General features: G+C 42.1%; 1 protein-coding gene and 2 long non-coding RNA genes across 5 annotated transcripts in view; 2 read left to right on the top strand and 1 right to left on the bottom strand.

Moving 5' to 3' along the window:
• The window catches only part of LOC308595877, a 97,037-nt gene that overhangs the window by 23,768 nt on the left and 51,462 nt on the right, over positions 1 to 21,807 (top strand). The window contains exons 3-5 of one of the 3 annotated variants that reach the window (XR_014012164.1): positions 512 to 606; positions 5,956 to 6,116; positions 8,210 to 8,238. This is a non-coding gene — a long non-coding RNA (uncharacterized lncRNA). Of the gene's footprint in view, positions 1 to 511; positions 607 to 4,329; positions 4,411 to 5,955; positions 6,117 to 8,209; positions 8,239 to 21,807 lie in introns of those variants that run through there. The other 2 variants (XR_014012163.1, XR_014012165.1) reach the window with 2 other exon arrangements.
• CACNA2D4 (calcium voltage-gated channel auxiliary subunit alpha2delta 4) overlaps positions 1 to 21,807 on the bottom strand; it is a 177,205-nt gene that overhangs the window by 104,445 nt on the left and 50,953 nt on the right. The window contains 10 exon segments of the mRNA XM_081210589.1: positions 861 to 956; positions 1,879 to 1,972; positions 4,323 to 4,420; positions 5,676 to 5,721; positions 6,368 to 6,435; positions 7,754 to 7,815; positions 13,956 to 14,027; positions 15,676 to 15,762; positions 17,604 to 17,678; positions 20,538 to 20,618. Coding sequence (XP_081066715.1) covers positions 861 to 956; positions 1,879 to 1,972; positions 4,323 to 4,420; positions 5,676 to 5,721; positions 6,368 to 6,435; positions 7,754 to 7,815; positions 13,956 to 14,027; positions 15,676 to 15,762; positions 17,604 to 17,678; positions 20,538 to 20,618 — 779 coding nt within the window.
• Positions 8,483 to 10,963, top strand: LOC308595914. Its single transcript, XR_014012211.1, has 2 exons — positions 8,483 to 9,725; positions 10,166 to 10,963. It is a non-coding gene; the product is annotated as an uncharacterized lncRNA (long non-coding RNA).

The following is a 21,807-nucleotide window of genomic DNA, read 5'->3' as shown; positions in this document are numbered from 1 at the left end:
GAAAAGTTATGAGGTTTCAGCAGGAGGTTACAGGATATGCACTGACTGGGAATGAAGCAGTATTGACCGCCCCAAAACAGTTGAAACTTCAAACAGTATTAAAAGTGGAATTGTGTATGACTGCACTGATAGCAACATGAGCACAAATAAACATGAATATGCAATAAAAAGAACATATAGCGTAGCCCTAGGTAGGGATACTCATGTGAAAGCCCAACCATTGGTTAGATCAAGACAAGCGTGTTTGTCAGCCCACACAATTTCCTGTGCACTGCAGAGGGGGATGAGAAGGAGTCCTAATGTTTGAACCAGGCTCTGGGGCCAAGCAATAGTCAGCCCTGAATCAAAATGAAGCCTGAGCCTTTGGGGACGTTTACACATTCCCAAAGTGATCTCAGATTAGTCTGAAGGGGAAGGCAAGGGTTCCTGAGACTGGTTTTGTAATAAGTAAAACCAACAAACTCGCAGCAAAGTAGTGACTGGGTTTTAGGTTGGCTCCTGATTTTTCCAGGGAGACCGCAACCATCTGCTGCTAGACTCTCTAGATCAATGTACATCATGTTTGCTGGTTTTATGCATCCTGAAATCAACCCCAAAAGCCATGTGGTAAGTCAATATAAGGAAACTTTTATCAGTTTATAAATTGATATCCTTTGGAGTTCAATATTTGCAAAAGATTAAGTAGAAGGGTTTGACAATGACAGGAGGAGTTGTTGAGAGGAAAGGAATGGTTATTATACTTCCTGTGCATTTGCTGAATGATCACTCCATGCACATTCATTCTGATTTCAGTCACCCTAAGCTACACTGAGGGGCAATGGAGGAGGAATGTCTCCGAGATATGCATCCGAAGGACTCACCTGTTAGAAAGTTTCTCAGTTCCAACATAGAGGGCACTCCTCATAAGACCAGCCCGAGTTCCCATAAAGGCCATATCCACCCCTCCTTCAGCCTCCCTGTTGGATGTTGTTGCACAGAAAGAGAGAGACAAAGAAATATAGCATTAGGTTTCTGCAGAACCAGTTCAATATCCTTTGCACCAAACAACCTGAGGTTAGTGGGGCATAGAATACAAGCTTTGCATACAAAAGACCCTAGTTTCAGTTCCCACCATCTCCAGGAAGAGCTGGGAAAGGCTGTTCTCTGAAGGCCTGGAGAGTAGCTGCCAGTTAGTGCAGACAATACTGTGCTGGATGGACTCATCTGACTCAGCAGAAGGCAGTTTCCAATGTTCCTATGCGATAACCGCACACATGTCACCACCATCACCACTTTCCAGTGTTACAGAGGGTGATGGGATTCTATTCTTGGCCTACGGAACTGCAGCCTTCATATTTTCTTTCTGTAAGAAATCATTCCCTATGAGGAAAAGCTAACTCTCCACCCCCATCATTCAGCCTGTTCACTGAGGTCCAGCCCCAAAGGCCTGCTGGCAGTTTCCTCACTGCAAGAAGTGAAGTTACAGAGAACCAGGCAGAGGGCCTTCTCAGTTGCGGCACCCGCCCTGTGGAATGTCCTCCCATCAAATGTCAAACAGATAAATAACTACATAATTTTCTGAAGACATCTGAAGGCAGCCCTGTATCAGGAAGTTTTTAATGTTTGATGTTTTGCTGTGCTTTTATTATGCTGGAAACTGCTCAGGGTGGCTGGGGCAACACAGTCAGATAGGTGGGGTATAAAATAATAATAATAATAATAATAATAATAATAATAATAATAATAATAATAATAATAACAACAACAACAACAACAACAACAACAACAACAACAACAACAGGTCCCACATAGAGCACATTAAAGTAGTCTAGCCTGGATTCAGCAAGAACATGTTTAGATGTGGCAAAACCTGCCTTAAATTATGAAGCATGCACTTACTCAGACAGGTTGAGTGCTAATGTTGTCCAGTAGGCTTCCATGGGTGCTGTTACTACAGCATCAAACAGCACCTCTTGAACTAATTCTTCATCGCCTGGGCATGAGAATGAAGAGAGAGAAAGGAGAAAGACCAAGTGCAAATACTAAGTAAGGTTTTATGACGCTTTGAATACCTTATTTTGTTATTTGTGTGTACATTTATCAACCCTAATGCATGGTTTGCATGCATGGTCTTTTCCTAATTTTATGCTAGGATCTACGAATCTATATTTATTCACCATTTTTGTACAAAGCACCCGCAAACTATCTCATATATTAACATTTCCCAAATAGAAAAATCTCTTTTTTCATATTAATGTTGGTACCCTAAACAAATTTGCTAAGAAGGAGCACTGATTTCTTTATGAAGATCTGCATCCAGATAAATATGTTTTGACCATCAGCCTTAATTAAACTTTTGATTTAAGAATCTATATTTTTTAAACCTGCAGTCTCTAGATACTGCTAAAATGCAAGTTTTTTTCCTGAGGAGAGCAGCAAGTTGCAGAGTGTCTTCACCTCTCAGCAAGAGTGCTAACGCTCAGTTCTTTCAATTTCTCAATTTTCTAGTCTTAAGTTTAGTTACCTCTTTCTTTTTAAAATCTTTTTCAGTCACACAAAGTAAGTCACACAAAACAATACAATAAAATAAAAATAATTCAAATACGAAAAAGTAATGCAGTACAGCTAAAAGAGACTTATTTAGCTCTTCACATTTTGCAGCAATTTTTACAATCATCATGAAAATTCACCATCATTTTAATGAAAAATTCTCCTTAAAACACATTTTTATATGCAGTTTTGATTAACATGGACATTTTTGCAAACAATCTCCACTAATATAATGCATTTTATATTTTATTTTCACTAATATATTCATTTTTAATGCACACTTTCTCCCAATATATGCATGTTTAAAAACCGCAAGATTCTGTTAGCATATTGATTAAGAAAGTATAAATTTGATAGATTTGGCTTTATAATTCTAATTTAGAATTCCACACCTTCTAAAGTGTCCCTGTCTGGCTCAAACAAACAGGTGGCTTAACCCAGAGTAACTTTCTTCTTGTTAATGAGGCATATTTACCTCTCAAGTCCTTCATTCAAGCCTCTGGAGAGAGGTTTGCTCTCCAGAACACCCTTGCCTAGAAAAGGCAGGCTACTGGGCTGATAGGTTGAAGCTAGATGAAGAAATCATAACTTAGTGGTACAGGTTCTGTCTTCCATACAGAGGGTTCTGGGTTCAATCCCTGGCATCTCCAAGTAGGTCTACCTGAGACCCTGGAAACCCACTGCCAGTGAGCACACACAGTACTGAGTTAGATGGACCATTGGTCTGACTCAGTATGAGGCAGCTTCCTATGTTCCTATGAAGAAGGCAGATGTGACAGTGGGAGACAAAGGTTAAGTTAATACATAAAGAGAGACAGATACATTAATAGTTGCTAGCAATCAAAGCCATGATAGCCGAAAGCTCAACTTTCATTTTCAGTGAGCAGCATGCCTCTGACTAACCGAACAAAGCTGGGAGATTAATGAGAAGAGGTGGATGTCACCATCTGCCTAGGCATGGGCTGAACCTGCCAGTTCCAATTTGCAGTTAATTTGAAAACCAAGGCAGGGTCAGAATTAATTATGAGTAGGCAGTGGTGCCATGCTGATTACATCGTCAGCATACAGTGGGGGCACATAGACCTCACAGCATGTTGTACCCTGGACAGCAGGAATCCTCAGGTGAGACAGAAAAGGGGGGAATGTGGAAGAAGACGTCGCAGGACTGTGGCTCTCCATCATACAAGGATTTTGAATGTGGCACACAGGTTAAACATCTTGACTGCCCCAGTGCTTCATTCATGCTTAATGCTTTTGTACTCCACTTCTGCAATTATGGGATCTGACCTCTCTTGAATAGCGACAATGTCACACACAGATGAAGTAACTTGCTATCATACGTAGGGATGGTGGAGAAATTAATTTCATTTTGCATTTAAAGGCAAACCTACCTAATCAACGCATTCTGAAATAATACATGAACCATCCTTTGAAATTCACACTTTTGCAAATGTTGCAGTGCATTTGTCCAGCCACAAATACTGTAGCCATATACTGTAGTGTGCATAAAAATGCACTTATTAGTAAAAATAATATACAAAAATGCATCATATTATGGAAACTTGCTTTGTAAAAGTGTATACCAAGGCAAAATTGCATACAAAAATGTGTTCCATTAGAGTGTTGATGAATCTTCATGAGGACTTTTTTTAAAAATGCAAATCTGGAGACCTGAACTTAAGAGAGGAAAAACGAGAAACTGAGAGAAACCGAAATTGGCAGATTCTCCCATCCCTAATCATAATAAGGTTTCTCGTTAGGATGTATTCCAGGAGTAATATTTCAGAACTCACATTCCAGGTCAGCTTCTTCTCCTGTGAGAAAACGGATCACGGCCTCTAACTGACTCAGCTTCCTGTGATCTGGATCAATATCTGTAATGCAATAAATCCTAGAAAGAGAGAGACCAAAAATGTGATTCAGAAGTTCCTTTGGACAACTTTTCTGCACTCATAAGAGGTGTCCTGGCAAATCTGCATGCTTGGGACAGAGCTCAAACCTCAGTTGGAACAACTCCCATGATCTCTGATCTCCAGCATATACTTAAGAAATGAAGACAGTTGCCATGGCTAAGACCTGTCAGCTCTGGACCCAAATGTCCACTACTCGCAGTAATGGAGAACCTAGGCCCTAGGGCATGGGTAGGCAAACTAAGGTCCAGGGGCTGGATTCGGCCCAATCGCCTTCTAAATCTGGCCCGCAGACGGTCTAGGAATCAGAATGTTCTTACATGAGTAGAATGTGCCCTTTTATTTAAAATGCATCTCTCGGTTATTTGTGGGGCACAGGAATTTGTTCACTTTTTTCTCTCCAAAATCTAGTCCAGTCCCCCACAAGGTCTGAGGGACAGTGGACCGGCCCCCTGCTGAAAAAGTTTGCTGGCCCCTGCATGTTCTGTGACTGAAAAATTGGTCCAGAAAGTAACATCAAAACCATCCTTTGCACCCATATCAGTGCATCAGGAACAAAGAATGTTACTTGGTTTCTAGGTCTATGCACTTGCTCAAGATGCATCGCTGCATAGATATCTGGAAGCAAAGGCAAGAACTTGAATCAAATTGCTCCAAAAATATAGCTCTGCACTTCAGCTACAAATTATATCCATGCTAAGTGGGTGCAGCTCAACAATCAATCATTTGAGGATATCAGTGATGGAGCTGGATTAGGGCTACTGTAGAGAATGTTTTGATAAGAATAAAAGATTCCCGAGAAAACGTAGTTCTAATTTAAGGGGTGTGTGTGGAGTTGAGCAGTTTGTTTATTTAGCATCTAGGAAAGTTAGGCTCCTCACAAAAAGTTTAAAATAACACAGTGCAGTTATTTCATGGGATCCACATTGTTCCTCAGGATACAGACTTACATAAACAAATGTTGCTGCCTGAAGACAGGGCATTGGTTCATACAGGGCAGCAGGCAAAAATAATTCCTTTTCTCCAACACTGCTAAGATTCTTTAACTGGAGATTCCAGGGACTGAACACAAGACCTTCTGCATGGCAGATGACAATCTGCCACTGAGCTTTGGCCCCTTAGATGCCAGGACCATGTTTTCTCAAGGCCTTCAATGTAAAGTCCCCAAAGCCAAGCAGCAGCTCGTTCGTCTCCTTCCCAGGTCCCCCCCAAATTAGAAGAATTCCTGCCACTTACCATTCATTGGCTAAAGTCAAGTCTGGCTGCAGCAGATCATGTAAACCTGAAACCAAAAAGCAAATGGTGCAATGAAGACTCATTTATTCACAGTCTTATGAATTCCTCTGTATGTTCAACGTGTTCTTGTATCCTGTGTTTCCCCCAGGAATTGAAATGGGAGGGTGAATTTTCAGGGGGTGAAGATGAGACCTCTAGACCTCAGTGAATGTGAGCTCAGGCTGTGGGGGTGTTTAAATTATTTTCCCTCTTTAGATCACAACCCGTTTCCTGTTTATAGGTCTTCCTGTTTGAATCACATGGTTTAGATGTGTTATAAAACATGGGTTCTAAAATTCCACATTCTGAGAAAGGGGTGTGGCCCAGGAAAGGTCCTGGGGGTCAGACAGAGAGTCCAGGAAGACCATATCCCACTCCCAGGCCTGAAGTTCCTCACTACAGGTACATATGAACCAGTTTTTATTTGGGTAATTTGGGGAATGTGTTCCCATAATATGTATTTCGGGGATTTAATTAATAGGCTTCTATTGCCAAGTTCCTGATTCAAATAGGGAAACAAATACTTAGGAGATGTGGCAGTGTGTGGCAAAGGAAAGAACTGTTTGAGATATGAACCCAGCTGTGTTAAAACAAGGCAATGTTCCATCAGTTCTCCCCGTGATTGCTTGATGAAGCTATGCCATTCATCCTACCTTCTTCCACTGAAGTGTCCCCAAGCAGGATGTATTCACCATGCCCTCGCGATAGAACGACTCCCAGACTGTGGATTAAGAGATGAAAGAGAAAATGTTTTCCAGCAAGGAGACTTGCAAAGGCCTGTATTGTGTGGTGGAGCTACTACTGTAATAAACACTAACTTACTTGCACTGAAAATTTCTCCTCATTTACACATTCCTTAATTAACATTCTAAAATGTCAAACTTGGATTTTGATAGTGTAAATTGAATGCTGCCATGAAAAACTGATTTTAAGTAGTGAATCATCACTTAAATTGAACTCTCATTACTGAAACATACATTGTGAAATTCCAAATTACAGGAATGCAACTAACCAGTAAAAGAACTCTAAGGCTAGAAAGGACTTGAGAATGAACTAAGTCCTTAAAAGTAACAGCATATGGTGCAGCCCTTCTAGGAATGTAGCACTTTGGGACGTCATTGGGAGAATATATGACCAAGTGAGGCCAGCAACAAAGTGTTGCAGGTTAGAGTAATCTCCATCCCCATTTCCAGGATACTCTATTTCATAACCTACCCAGTTTTCCATCCCTACTCCCCACCTTAGGTCAGTTAGTATTTTTGTGGCCACTGGTCACACCCACTCTTCACTGGGCTATTTCCCAATCCTTAATGCTTACAAAAATATATGTTTTGTACTTCTCCAAACTTTGATGGTTTCCCCAAGCCTGCAGCTGCCTCCCTCTGGTGTGTGGATGATGCCAGTTTGACTGCAGAGTTGGATGTATGTATTTATGTTCTCCTTTATCAAAGTCCTGCTGTTCATTGAAATATATGAAGTGTTCTTCTCTCTGAGGCCTAGGCTTTCATTTTAAATACAGGGAGAGCATGTTATCTTCCACCTATATTTGGTATAGTCCAGGAAGGGCTATAGTACATGATATATCTGAAAATGTAATTTGGTCCTAAAGTAGGTCTTCCTCAGATTAACCTCACTATTGAGACTACCGTGTACTTAATTAAAAGCAATCTAGATGTCTCCACAAGTGAGCCAAGGCAAGTGGTCTGACTGTGCAGATGTCTCCCACCTCCTAGCCCATATAAACATGGACAATGCTTATTAAAATGAGATGTGCTGTAGATGAAGTCCACCCAGCTATCAAGTGCTGCATTTTAGATGCCCTTTTCTTTTATTCCAGAGGTGCAGAGGTAAGTTGTAGTCACTTTTTAAAGTTATTAAATTAGTATAAATCAGAGGTGGGAAACTGGAGACCCTCCAGATGTGGTTGGATCAACCCCCATGGGTATAACCAGCGGTCAGGGACAGTGGGAGTTGCAGTGCAGCAACATCTGGAAAGCCACATGTTTCCAACCCTTGCTCTAAGGGACCAGCCCACTCACCTAAAGGGTGTGCCGCTGATATCAGTAAAGAAATAGTCATTAGTGAGGAAGAGAACCCGTTTCTGGAAAAGAAGAGAGAGAGAGAAATCACAACAAGAAGTGTAGTTTTGTCTCTTAAATGTGACCACTGGTCATGTCCAAATAGCGGCTGCATTTCAACAAGGGTAGTCAGGATCTCTCCAAAGGTCCTGCTCCGTCACCTAAAGAGTGTTATCTTCTTATTGGAGGAATTTAGAAGCAGGATTATTTTCTTGGGTGTTGCTTTTTTGGAACACCAGACAGGAGTCACTCCATACATGCATTAAAGAATCTCAAGACAAGGACAACCCCCTGGTTAAAGAAAAGTCAAGTCATATGGATTAGAAGTGATTAATTAATTTGGTATACCTGAATTGAAAAACAACAACAACTGAATAGTATTGAAGAAAAACACAAACATATTTCACTTTTTTTTAGGTGATGCACCAACAGTTCGCAGCAGGTAGAAGAAGAAGAAGAAGAGTTTGGATTTGATATCCCGCCTTTCACTCCCTTTAAGGAGTCTCAAAGCGGCTCACATTCTCCTTTCCCTTCCTCCCCCACAACAAACACTCTGTGAGGTGAGTGGGGCTGAGAGACTTCAAAGAAGTGTGACTGGCCCAAGGTCACCCAGCAGCTGCATGTGGAGGAGCGGAGACTCGAACCCGGTTCCCCAGATTACAAGACTACCGCTCTTAACCACTACACTGTCACAACGCTAGAATTGCTGAAAGTTGGAAGATTCAGAACAGAAAAAAATAAAGTACATTGAAGGGATTGTGACAGTTTAGGTCATGAGACTTAAGATCTACTTTGGGAGAGAAGCAGAATCCTTCCAGTAGATCCCATTGCAGCAGTGACTCTGATGAGTTATTAAATCCATATAACCTTCCTCCAGGATCAGAGGCATCCACACCAACTGCCATGGGAAGCCCTCAGACCTCCAGTTAAGCAGCCCTGCATCAAAAGCTTGCCCCTTTGCTAACTCGCAGGTTGTTGTTCTTGCGGGGCCCTTTCCAAGTAGGATTATCTGTGACAGTGAGGTCTCAAACCTGTTGCCAGCTTGCTCAGACTTCTCTTGCAGGTGCACACTAGCGACACAATATGTGCTGGAGGCACACAGGATTAGAATGCAAAGACTAGCAACAGCAAAATCAATGGGCAGATTGCTCCAGCCCTGCTTCAGTACACCTCAAGTGTTGCAAAACCCTGCAAGGAGCCTTATCTGTGCCAGACCTGCCATAACTCAACAGATGGGCTAGATGGAGTTACCAAAGGGATTGGAGACATGGGAGAGAAGGTAGCAGAGCAGCAGGATCAGAGTCTCTGTCCTTGTAGCTCACTTCCACTATCACTGCAGTCACATGAGACTGTCTCTCTCTCTCCACCATTGCCCCTCCTCCTGCCCGTTAAGCACTAATCCTCAGTGTACTGGAAATCCATCTGGCACAATGACAGCAGGCATCGAGGGGGATCGAGGCAGAACTGTCCATGCATCACAAAGATAGATTGCTGGCTGCCAGCTGAGCATTTCAAAAATATCTTGGCTGACTTCATTAACTGGCCAAGCATGGACAGCCCAACAGCCCTGAAGGTTTGTGTGTTGGCTGCCCAGAATCAGGTGGCTTCCCTATGTTCAGCCTGCAGGGCAGGGGAAGAAAGATGCCCACCTCAACTTATAACTGTGAAAGATTCAAGGCTTCCCTCTGTGTGTCTGATTCTCATTCCTTTTATTGCATTTGGGTCACTTTTAATATTTTACTCTGGGATTCCTACCTTGCCATAAAACTTATTGGTCCATCACTTTTTACAAAACGCCTCACAGTGACTTACAAAATATTAAGAACTTACCAAACACTTAAAATCCATTAACAGAGAATAAAGCATAAGAATAATAAAAGTGTCCAGCCACCCATAAGCATAACAAGGACAAATTCTAGTCCACTAAAACCAGGTGTCAGGGAACTGCCATCAGAGGGAAGAGGAGAGGAAAGTTGCTCCAGTGATGCAGGGGAGGGAACTAGCAAGGAGAGAGAGAGAGCTCCCACCAGGGAAAGAAATCCAGGGGACACCAGGGAGAAAGGGGAAGCTGAGAGCAAGGCGGAGGGGAGGCTCAGAGACTCTTCCAGTGAAATCAGCGGAGAGAGCACAGGACCTCCGCTTGGCACGCCCACGCTGCGCAGAAGGCTCCCACGCAGAGAATCTAGGAGGAGACTTGGAGTCAAGCAACTTTTACGTTGGAAGAAATTTAGGTCCCGCCCACTGACGGATTCTGCCAGTGACTAAGACAGTCGCGTTTCAAGGGCTGTCAAACCAGGGAAAGTTTTAGCTATACGGCTAGCTTGGAGCAGTTTGCAGTTTACGCACAAGCAACCCCAATTCCCATTACACCAGGCAAGAATCATTCCACATTAGGATACACTTGTGAAGTGTAGTAGATGTCAGGATTGTAACAGGGCTTTCCCACCTCATTCCTGCAACCCGCTCCAGCTCCTGAAAAGCTACTTGGTAATTCCTCTGGCATAGTGTGGGATATGTATGTGTTCCGGGTGAGGGTGAATCCCAAAATGAGACATGCACCCTTTATGCAAGTGGAAGTGCCTTCCTTTCACACAAGGGGCTGCCTTGTGTGTTCACTGTGTTCAGGCCAGTATTTCTTAGCATAGTCTCCTACCTCACAAGGTTATTGCAAAGATAAAATAGGACAGGAAGAGAAGTCATTATATTTAAAGTAAGAGAAAACAGTAAAAAAAAGTAGGGAAATGAGAGAAAATGAAAATTGACTTTGATAAAAATAGGCACTATTAAGCATTTTGTATTAAGAAATATCCATTTGAATTGCTGAGAGAAAATTATACTGCAGTTTTATTTTAAGGGGGGGAGAAAGTAATAAAAGATTTATTTTTAAAGCATTTCTGAATAACTCTTCTGCCAGACACGAAAAGTGACAAGACACTCTCGACTATAGCAGGACATGATACAGTGCAGGGGTGCCTATGAAAGAAACGGATAAAACTTGATTTCATCAGATTTCCCCCACTCTGCCAGTTTCCTTTTCCCTGTTGTTTTTGTCTGAGTATGGATGTTAACTGGTAAAGTACATGAACTCTATATCATGCACACAGATTTACACAAAGGAGTCTTGCAATCTCAATTCCAATATTTAATTAATAAACGCTAAGGGATAAGTGAGCTATTTTGTGTAACTTGAAAGTCGACTGAAAGTCTGTGAGCGCAGAACAAGGGCAAGCAAAGGCTGAAGTTAGTGTGTGTGTGTGTGTGTGTGTGTGTGTGGAAAAGGAAGAAGGTGAGAAAAGGCATGGAATAAGGAGCTCCCATGGGACCTTTCTTTGCTAACCTTTAAAATGCTTTTTCATTGTGCTCTGAGAGAAAGAGAAAAATATACAGTTAACTAATTGAATTTATGGATGATCCAAAAGAGCTGAAAGATTTGCATTGCCAACCTGCATAAGAAAAATGTATAGGAGCTATAAAAAGGCTAGTAAAACTGGGTAAAGACAATTGGTCTATTATTATTATTATTATTATTATTATTATTGTTGTTGTTGTTGTTGTTGTTGTTGTTGTTGTTGTTATTACATTTATATCCCACCATTTCCCCACAATGAGCTCAAGGTGGCATACATTGCTCTTCCTCATTTAATCCCCACAACAACCCTGTGAGGAAGGTTAGGCTGAGAGACACTAACTGGCCCAAGGTCATCCAGTGAGCTTCGTGGCTGAGTGAGGATTTGAACCCTGGTCTCCCAGGTCCTGGTCTGACACTTTAACCACTGCACTGGCTTTCAGGGGAGTTGAAGGCATCTTAAACAATGGTTAATGTATGACCTGCCTCTACAGCAGATCTCAGGTCATAAGAATATTAATATGGGGAGAAATGTTCTGTCAAGAGGTTTAACCAGAGGTGGCAGTAGGGCACACACACCCGGCAAAAAAGCATGTGTGTGGCAGTGGTGGACACTGGGCCTTTAAATTCCAGCAGTGCCCTGTGTGACGCACCCACCAACCTCTTGCCTTCCATTGTTCATCATTGTTGTGGCACCCAGATTAAGGGAAGTAATAGTACTACCACTCTATTCTGTCTTGGTCAGACCACACCTGGAATACTATGTACAATTCTGGGCGCCACAATTTAAGAAGGATACTGACAAGTTGGAATGTGTGCAGAGGATGGCATCCAAGATGACAAAGAGTCTGGAAACCAAGCCTGATGAGGAACAATTGAGGGAAGTGGGTATGTTTGGCCTGGATATGAGGAGACTGAGAGGAGGTATGACAGCCATCTTCAAATATTTAAAGGGCTGTCACATAGAAGATGGAGCAAGCTTGATTTTTCCTGTTCCAGAGGGAAGGACTCAAACCAATGGCTTCTAGTTAAAAGAAAGGAGATTCCGACTAAATGTATTTCTGACAGTAAGAGATATTTGACAGTGGAAGAGATTCCCTGGGAAGGTTGTGGACTCTCCTTCATTGGAGATTTTAAGTAGAGGTAGGATGGCCATCTGTCATCTGCAGGGGGTTGGAATAGATGACCCTTGGGGTCCCTTCCAACTCTACAATTCTAGGATTCTATAACATTAGCTCAGTATTTTTGACACTGACTGGCAGCGGCTCTCGTGAATTATAATATTCTGTATTTATGCGCCTGTAATAATTGAGTATAATCATGTTACATAATGTAAATTACAGTTTATTAAGAAATAAGCAAGTCCCACAACTATTGTCTATCTCAAGGTTAAAATGGGCAGAAAAGGGCGAAAGAAACATGCAGGCCGCTGGAAAAAAAATATTCAAAACAAAATCCATAATAAGACGGAAAACTCTAAGGAGCAATAACAGGAAAAGACATGATGGTAGGTAAGGGATAACTAATTAGGTTCCTCCAAAATGTCATAAGGCAATTAGAAATGAAACATTGTATTGCACCCAGGGAGCTTCATGACAAATAACTACAGCAGTACAAATTTGCAAGAAATGATTCAATTTCACAAAAAACTGCGGTTCTGCCTCCTGAATAATCCTAAACAGGATTTGAAAGAAGTCTTGCAAAGAACAAAATTATGTTAATTATTTTGTAATGTAAAGCTGGAAACACCCTCAAAAGTTCACTTAGTTTGACTGCCCTGCACTGGAGCAGAATATGGTTTCCTCTTATGGCTTCCGTTTCCCTGGGGTGATAATGTTATGCAGGTCCTTTGTGAAGCAGAAAACAGAAGGAGGGCCATGGTAAACTTTTCATTAGCAAATTTTGAAATTAATGTAAGTGATGCACAGATACAGAGTCAAAAGAAATCAAACTGCATAATATTGTGTAGTGATTGAAGGACATGTTACATAGAAGCTTGAAGACATAGGCCCTGACAGATCTCCTTTGGATGTGCATAGCAACATATCAGGGTAGAATGGGACACAGGACTTTTCAAAAACAGCCATTGTTGCCAGTGTGGTGTAGTGGTTAAGAGCGGTAGACTCGTAATCTGGTGAACCGGGTTCGCGTCTCCGCTCCTCCACATGCAGCTGCTGGGTGACCTTGGGCTAGTCACACTTCTTGGAAGTCTCTCAGCCCCACTCACCTCACAGAGTGTTTGTTGTGGGGGAGGAGGGGAAAGGAGAATGTTAGCTGCTTTGAGACTCCTTCAGGTAGTATTAAAGCAGGATATCTTCTTCTTCTTTGTCCCAGTAATCCTGGGAGCATAATGCAATCTTATTTGCTCCCAATTCTTCTTTATTCCACTAACTTCTGGAGAACTTGCTCAGTAACATTTTGGTTGGTTGGTAAAGACTGTGGCTATAGGATTCATTTTAGGTACCGTATTTTTCGCTCTATAACACGCACCCGACCATAACACGCACGTAGTTTTTAGAGGAGGAAAATCCGTAGGCATGCCACCCGCAGGCATTCCCTCCATAACACGCACAGACATTTCCCCTTACTTTTTAGGAGGAAAAAAGTGAGTGTTATGGTGCAAAAAATACGGTAAATCTTCAGGGCTTTTTTAAAAAAAAGAGTTTAAATGTGTGACTTTTATTTATTTATTTTTTAAAAAAATTCTTGTTTTGAACTGTACATTTATTGCTACATTTATGATTTTATGTGAATTTGCTTTAATTCTGTGCAATTGTTCCAAATGCAGGGTACCAAAACAAGAAATTATATACTCACCCCTTTATCTACAGGCACCTTCACATCCATTGAGAGGTCACCTGTTTCCCCATTGATCATTGCTGTTCGTAGCTGCAGAAGGGAACAGATTTGAATTAGTGCCTCCAGCCAGGATTGCGGTCATTTGCTTTAAAGTGGCCTGCAATAGGCAGGAGCCTTTGACATAAGCTTTTCTTTTCTCCCCCTTTTAGAAGCACATCTTTAGCTAAGCATAGCGGACAGCAGGTTAGGATGAGATAATTTCATTGATCAGTCATCCTGGAGTGCAATTATCACTTTACAACATCTGATTACTTCAATTAAGCACAGGATCTGTATCCATCAGGGCTGATTCATACTTTAAGAAGCAGTTGTGTTTGCCAAGTGCACTGCTGTCTGCTGTGAACAGGTAAAGGAAAGCAAGGGGACACAAGCCTTGATGTACTTTTTTGCCAAAAGAACTCCTCTGATCACACATTTTAACATGAGTACCTTATTATAGATCAAGACTATTGATCTACCTAGCCCAGAAATCTCTATTCTGAATGTGGGTGGCAATCTAACACCAAGCGAATATATTCTTTTACTGGAGAGGCCAGGGACCCAACTTCTAACCCATGTAAAGGACTTTGGCCTGGCTTATTCTCAAGAGTATATACTCAAATATACTAAGATATGAACTAAATCTCAATTTCGGATCTTTTCAGGTATCCTTTGCATGCTACCACTTTCAGAGGTTAGCCACACATCATCATCATCATTATTATTATTAGAATTAGAATTAATATACCGCTCTATACGTGGAGGTCTCAGGGCAGTTCACAGAACAATATCAAAATATAAAACCACAAAATATATAATCAAAACAAAAACAACAACCCAATAACTCCCCCCCCAAAAAAAACATTTTAAAAGGGCATAGGATGTCAATCAAATCAAACAAAGGCCTGGTTAAAAAGGAACGCTTTTTCCTGGTGCCTAAAGGTGTATAATGAAGGCATCCGGCAAACTTCCCTAGAGAGAACATTCCCGCTCTTTCCAGGAATAGGTCCACACTTTAAAGCTCCATGCCCAAGCATTGGGTTTTTTTGCTCCAGAGCTTTCCCTGCAGAAACCTACTCTTTAGGGCTCAATCGGATCAAACATCAGTTTGGGTTTTCTGCAGATTGCCATTTGCTCCAATTGAGCTTTAAAGAGCGGGTTTTCGCTGGGAAAACTCCTGAGCAAATAAAGGGTGCTTGGACATGGATCTTTAAAGTGCAAACCGTGTCTGGAAACAGCAGAGGAAAGTAAGTGTGGAGAAGCCCTTAGTCTAGTGACTAAAAGAAACCTGGCCTTTTAGTTGTTGTGCACCACAGCGATGGAATCACCCCACCCTGCAGCCCCTGCAATGGGCTAACCTGGCCCAATCTTTTGTTTTCTTCTAACGCACTGCAAAGGGTTTCCTTTTTCCAAAGGCATTGTGAACATAGGAGCATAAGAAGCCGCCTTATACCAAGTCAGACCATTGGTGCAACAAGCTCAGTATTGTCTACATTGACTGCAAGCAGCTCTTCAGTGGTCTTACTGGGAAGATTCCCAGGCCTACCTGGAGATGCCAGGTACTGAACCTTCTGCCTGCAATTCAGATGTCCTACCCCTCAGCTATAGCCTTCCCCAGTAGTTTTATTGTGACCTGCTAAGAACCCACTTTGGTGGGAGCTGGGTGAGGATGCTCTGAAATCCCAGTTTAGATACTTACAGTTTCATCCACGTCTTCCCATTCCACCTCAGAAAGATCAACACTGTTGTAGTTTGGTTTGGGCTTTAGCTTCTTCCCTTCTTTATACTGCAGTTGAGAAGTGAGACAGAAAGCATTCCTGCATTGCTCTGCTGCTTAACAACCATGAAATATACTCTTTTCAGTTTTAGAGAAAAGGTGTATTTCTGCTAGGTGATTAGATAATAGATAATTAGGCACATGTCTCTATTCCCTAAAGTATATCCAAGCACATTTATTTTTGCACAAGGAATGGTCGCTCAGTTGGTGTGAAGAACCCAGGCATTTTTCTTCCATCTAGCCCGTATCTTTTGGGAAAGTCACCTTTGCCCATCATTCAAACCACAACACCCACAACCCTAAGCTGCAACTCTCGTCGAATAGAATGCAGCCATTACCCTTAAGGCTAAAAAGCAGAAAGGAAGCACCTTCTTGCCAGGTAAGAAGTTCAAGGACTTGAAGGACTTCATTTGTTTCACATTTGTAAAGAACTAGCCTGCTTTGCAATTCCCAGGCTAATACAGACAACAGCACTTCAGTTTTTGCACATCTGCAAATTTTGCAATATAACTTTTGTCTCCCCTCCCCTCTCCAAAATGCATATTAAAATATGGACTCTTTTAGGTTGAAATGCATATACAAATGTGTATTTTGAGCTAAATTAGATATCAAAAAATGTGAAACTCTGCAGTAATAATAATAATAATAATATGATGTTCAACAGACTTATACAGTAAGCCCACAATTTATGCACATTTAACTTGTGCACATTCAGCTTTACACTGGTTGCGGGGGGGGGGGCAAGGTTCTGGGGGAAATGACTTTGGCAACCCCACCCTCTGTGGGATTGAACACTATGTATTTTGACTATACACAATTTTGACTTTAGGCACAATCTCCAGAATGTAAGCCCTGTGTAAGTTGTGGGCTTACTGTAAATGAACACATGTAAAACTGACATGGTCCAGAAACAGACTGACCTGTCCATCCCTATCTGGCCCCATTTACTGCCCAGAGAAGGAGCAGTTGCAGGAAGATTGCTTCCTCCCCTCCTTGACAAAAAGAATGCTTGACTCAAAATGCTAGTTGCCCTGAGGTTTCAGAGCAGGAAGGAAGCATAATTTGGTCTCACTGATCAGTCAGAGGACTGAGCTTTGGTGTTTGTGTGTATGAGTTTGAGGTTGTCCTATTAAATTATTATTATTATTATTATTATTAACCACCTTCTGGCAGTGCCCTCACTGTGAGAAGTGAGGTTACAGGGAACCAGGCAGAGGGCCTTCTTGGTGGTGGTGCCCGCCCTGTGGAATGCCCTCCCACCAGATGTCAAGGAAATAAACAACTATCTGACTTTTAGAAGACATCTCAAGGCAGCCCTGTTTAGGGACATTTTTAATGTCTGAAGTTTTATTCTGTTTAATATTCTTGTTGGAGCTGCCCAGAGTGGCTGGGGAAACCCAGACAGATGGGCGGGGTATAAATGATAAATAATTTATTATTATTATTATTATTATTATTATTATTATTATTATTATTATTACAACCTGTTGCAAGATGCCTCGAGAACCATTGGAATGAAAGGCAGGGTACAGAGCTTCAAAATAAAATAATTATGAATGCAGTGTGGAATGTGGCTATGTGTTCATGGGTACCCACTGGCTGGTACTCATGACATCACTAGTGATGGGAGATAAGATTTTTTCCCTCCCCATTGTAAACATGCCATCTTGTGCAGTTACTTTTATTTGAATGGACAGCCACCACTCTCATGTTCCAAACGTGATAGCAAGAGATAGCAAGGAATGATAGTTGTAGCACAGTAGTCCCAAAGCTAAGAATGGTGTGTTTGGGATGATATCACACTGCACTGGATCATGTGAACCAGGTCTTGGTGTTTCTGGGTCACTTACCAATGGCCGGAGGTCTGGGTGAGACAAAATGTAGCCATTGTTCGTGTTCAGAAAGGCGTATCCATGGACACCCAGCTTTAAACCAAAAGTATGATAACAATTAACTTCATTAACATCCAAGCCCCTGATGCAGTATCGGCATGAGTGAAGTACTTATGCATGACAACATCCAAGGCCTTTAATTGAAGAAATGCATGGATAATATTGATGAACTGACAGTGAAAGTAATGGAACCAGGCAAAATTTGAAAATGCATCGATTAGGAACATGGGAAGATGCCTTGCACCCGGTCAGGTTATCTGTTCATGTAGCCCAATGTTATCTAGGCTTACTGGCACTGGCTCTCTGCAGTCTCAGGCAGGTGTGTTCCCCATCACGCACAACCTGCTTTTGTTTTTGTTTTTCAAAGAAACTGGAGGATGCCAGGAACTGAATCTGCATGCAAAACATGTGCTCTGCTGCTAAGCTATGGTCCTCCAGGGAACCATAAACAGAACTGAATGCATTAAATTTCACCTGGCAATTCAATCATATCCTGTTTCAGTCCCCAAATACTTTAATGTTCTTACAATATGTCAAAAGAGTGTGATGAAGTATCAGGTACATGCAAGCATGCACTCACTCACATATTCATGCACAAACGAATCTCTGGGGTTGCACCATATTTTCTACTTCAATTACACAGGAGTTGTGCACATTTAGACTGACACACAAACCAAGCCCTTAAAAAATGTCTTTAGATACAGAACTGATATTTTCATGCGGCTCATGTGCAAGTTTCTTGGTGAGGTTGATGGACTTCCATTTATTTATGGACTTCCATGATATTTTCATCTGATAGTTGCAGACTTTCCGTACTATAAAATAGGAGCAGGGAACATTTTCTCTGTAGAGGGCCACGTTCCCTAAGAAGTAATCTGTTAGTGGCCAGATACCAGTAGTGGATGGGGCCAGACAGGGACAGGCATTCCCTTTCTTCTCTCTTTGCCTCTGCCATCTCTTTTCCCCCTTCCTTGCTACATGATATTAAACCAAAGACCACAGGTTTCACACCCCTGCTATAAATGGTGGCAGGGAGCAGGAAAGAAGGTCGCTACTTATCCTTATTTTACTGAAAAGGATTTAAGTTACTAACTACCTACATTTCCTACCAGGTCCCTCATTCAGTTATTTAGTGTTCCCAGAATAGTGTAACCTAAGAAAGGAAGAACTGCCTTTAAGAATCAGATGAAAGTCCATGTAGCCCAGCAGTCTGTTTCCAACAATGACCAGTCAGATATCATTAAGGAGCTCTTAAGCAAGACATACAGGGACGCGGGTGGCGCTGTGGTTTAAACCACAGAGCCTAGGACTTGCTGATCAGAAGGTCGGTGGTTCGAATCCCTGTGACGGGGTGAGCTCCCGTTGCTCAGTCCCTGCTCTTGCCAACCTAGCAGTTCAAAAACACTTCAAAGTGCAAGTAGATAAATAGGTACCGCTCCGGTGGGAAGGTAAACACTGTTTCCGTGCGCTGCTCTGGTTCACCAGAAGCGGCTTAGTCATGCTGGCCACATGACTCGGAAGCTGTATGCTGGCTCCCTCGGCCAATAAAGCGAGATGAGCACCGCAACCCCAGAGTCGGCCACGACTGGACCTATTGGTCAGGGGTCCCTTTACCTTTAAGCAAGGCATGAACTATCCATTGCTAGCTCTTGGTTCTTGGATTCAGGGTTATATTGTCTCTGTGCACAGAGGTTCCATTTATGTACTATTATGCCCTCCTAGGGAGGTCACTTCGGTGCTGATAATGCAGCAATTTGACTTAACCCCTGGAGGTGCACTCTATTGCCTCTCGAGACAGCCAGGTGCCAACAACAAATTATGTGCAACCCAGTTCTTAGTTCTTAAGAATTTCCACAAGTTAAGAATTTCCACAAGTTCTACCATGTATCTGGTTTGGGCTTCCTTTGGACGGAGGTTAGAGGGGACATATGGCATTCTGTACTTTCTGCATTTATTTACGAATATACAGTACATGTCAAGCAACAATGGAGATTCAAAACTTAAGCACCCCAACTGATTTTCCAAAAGCTCACTGCTCTGCAATTAGATTTCAGGGAGGCAGGGGAGTGAAAAGAGTGTGACTTGCTCTCAGCCTGACACTGTCTGCTCTTTCTTCCAATACAGACCTGGATCACTGCATTCTTTAGGGGAGAAGGGACCCAGAATAGTTGCTGGGTGCTCAGCAGTTTTTCCATAACTATTCATAAGTCCAAATCTCTGTCCAGATATGCCTCGGGGAATCGACACCAGGTATGCCTAGGGGAATCTACAACTTAGAATCACTAAGTTGGAAGGTGCTCCAAGAGGCCATCTTGACCACCCCAATTTCATAACAATACCAACAGCACTTTCAGTTCTCCAAGTGTTGGTCCTTATGTAGCAAAAATGGAATAGTCAATGCATAAGAGGGAGGTTTCATCAGGATTAGGGTAACCCCAAGGTCTGCAGAAGTAAAAAAAATTTTAGAAAATAACTTAACATTGATTCTATTCCCGCAAAACAACAAATGCAATCTAGTGAAGACTGAATGTGCTCAGTGGCCTGGAATGTTGATTGATTGTTGGGGTGGAAAGAGAGAAATGGGTGGGAGAAAGTATGGAATGGTGAATTATCAAATCATCACTAACTGACAGGAACAGCAAAAAGGAACACTCCAACTAAAACATTTTGTTGCAGGTCCTACTTGTAACAGCTAATAGCTTTTGACAGAGTTAATCTCCATGAATTTTCCTAATCTATCTAAACTAGTGACCGTCTCAACAACTTGTGGCAGCGCTGCCTGTGAACAGATGCAGTACTCCGTAGGGTGGCTTTGTTATCAATATCAGGACATTCTTCTGAGATTGCCAAAACTGTGTGACAACAGCTGGACTGTATTAGCTTGATTCTTACCTTGTATCGTGGAGCCAGCTTAAGGAGTTCTCTCAAAGGAACATCTGAGCCTACCACACCCAGGAGAATGCCATGAGATCTCTGTAAAATAAGAAGAAATTAAAATTGACAACATGCTACTCCATTCTCCTTGGGTTAATTATCATTTCCCCCATCCCCACCATCTGGTCTCGCAGAGTTGTGTGACAAAGCATACAGACCGTGGTGATGAAACAAGGAAGGGCAGACTGGATTAACCAGTAAACTCCCTATGGTATAATGCAGAAGACCAGGTGGATGAGAGTTACAAATGCAGCAGGAACAACAGCTCAGTGGTATCACACATGCAGAAGGTTTCAGGTTCAATATTTAAGGTCCCAGGTTCAATACTTGGCATCTTCACTCAGAAAGATCAGGCATCAGGTAATGGGAAATACCTCTCTGTCCAAGACCCCGGACAGTTGCAACCAGTCAAAGTAGACAATACTAGATGGGCAAATAGTCTGACAAGGCATATGGCAACCTCCTAAGTTACCTATATAGCTTTGTTGCTTCCTCCCTCGCCCATTTCCAGCAAAGAAAATTTGTTTCCATCCAACTTCTCATTTGTTTTGATTTTTAGATTTCTGTTCTCTTAACCAACAAGACTGCTGGTCAATGGACAGAGTTTAGTGCACCAGTGCAATACCCCTGAGAACAAGCAAAAAAGGGATTAGCCATCTCATTGTTGATCAACTAGTCAGAGTTATACTGCCTCTGAACAATGAGATTTCATTCTTGGCTGTCAAGACTTAACAGGCCTATCCTCCATGAATGTATCTAGTCAATTTAAAAAGTCATGGTAGCAACCATTGAAACATCCTGTAGCAAATATCTTTCTGGTCCCCATATTAGAACAGATACTTATTTATTTTACTGACAGCACAAGCCCTGTGCTTGTTTACTTAGACCTAAGTTCCACTGTTCAGTGTGTCATAGTCCTAGGTAAGCGTACATAGAATTGCAGCATTGCAGTGTAATCCTGGGCCCACTTACCCATATGTAAGTCCAACATACACTGTAAGAAAATCCTATTCTGCTAAAGTGAGGAAGAAGACATTGCTCTCCACATTGCACCATCTGCCCTGGATAACAGAAGTCATCTAGAGCACGGGACAGCAGACTTCAGGTTTGTTGGTTCCACTTTTTTTAACACAATAAGTCCAAGATCTACCTACCAACACATACCCTGTGACAACCATTTTGTGACTGGTGCTCCTTGTACTTTCTCAAAATTCAGAATGTGCCCGCT

This window comes from Podarcis bocagei (assembly GCF_964188305.1).
Source record: "Podarcis bocagei genome assembly, chromosome: 10".
Classification (NCBI taxonomy): Eukaryota; Metazoa; Chordata; class Lepidosauria; order Squamata; family Lacertidae; genus Podarcis; species Podarcis bocagei.
Note: the sequence above shows the minus strand (reverse complement) of the source record. Positions and strands in the feature narration are given on the sequence as shown.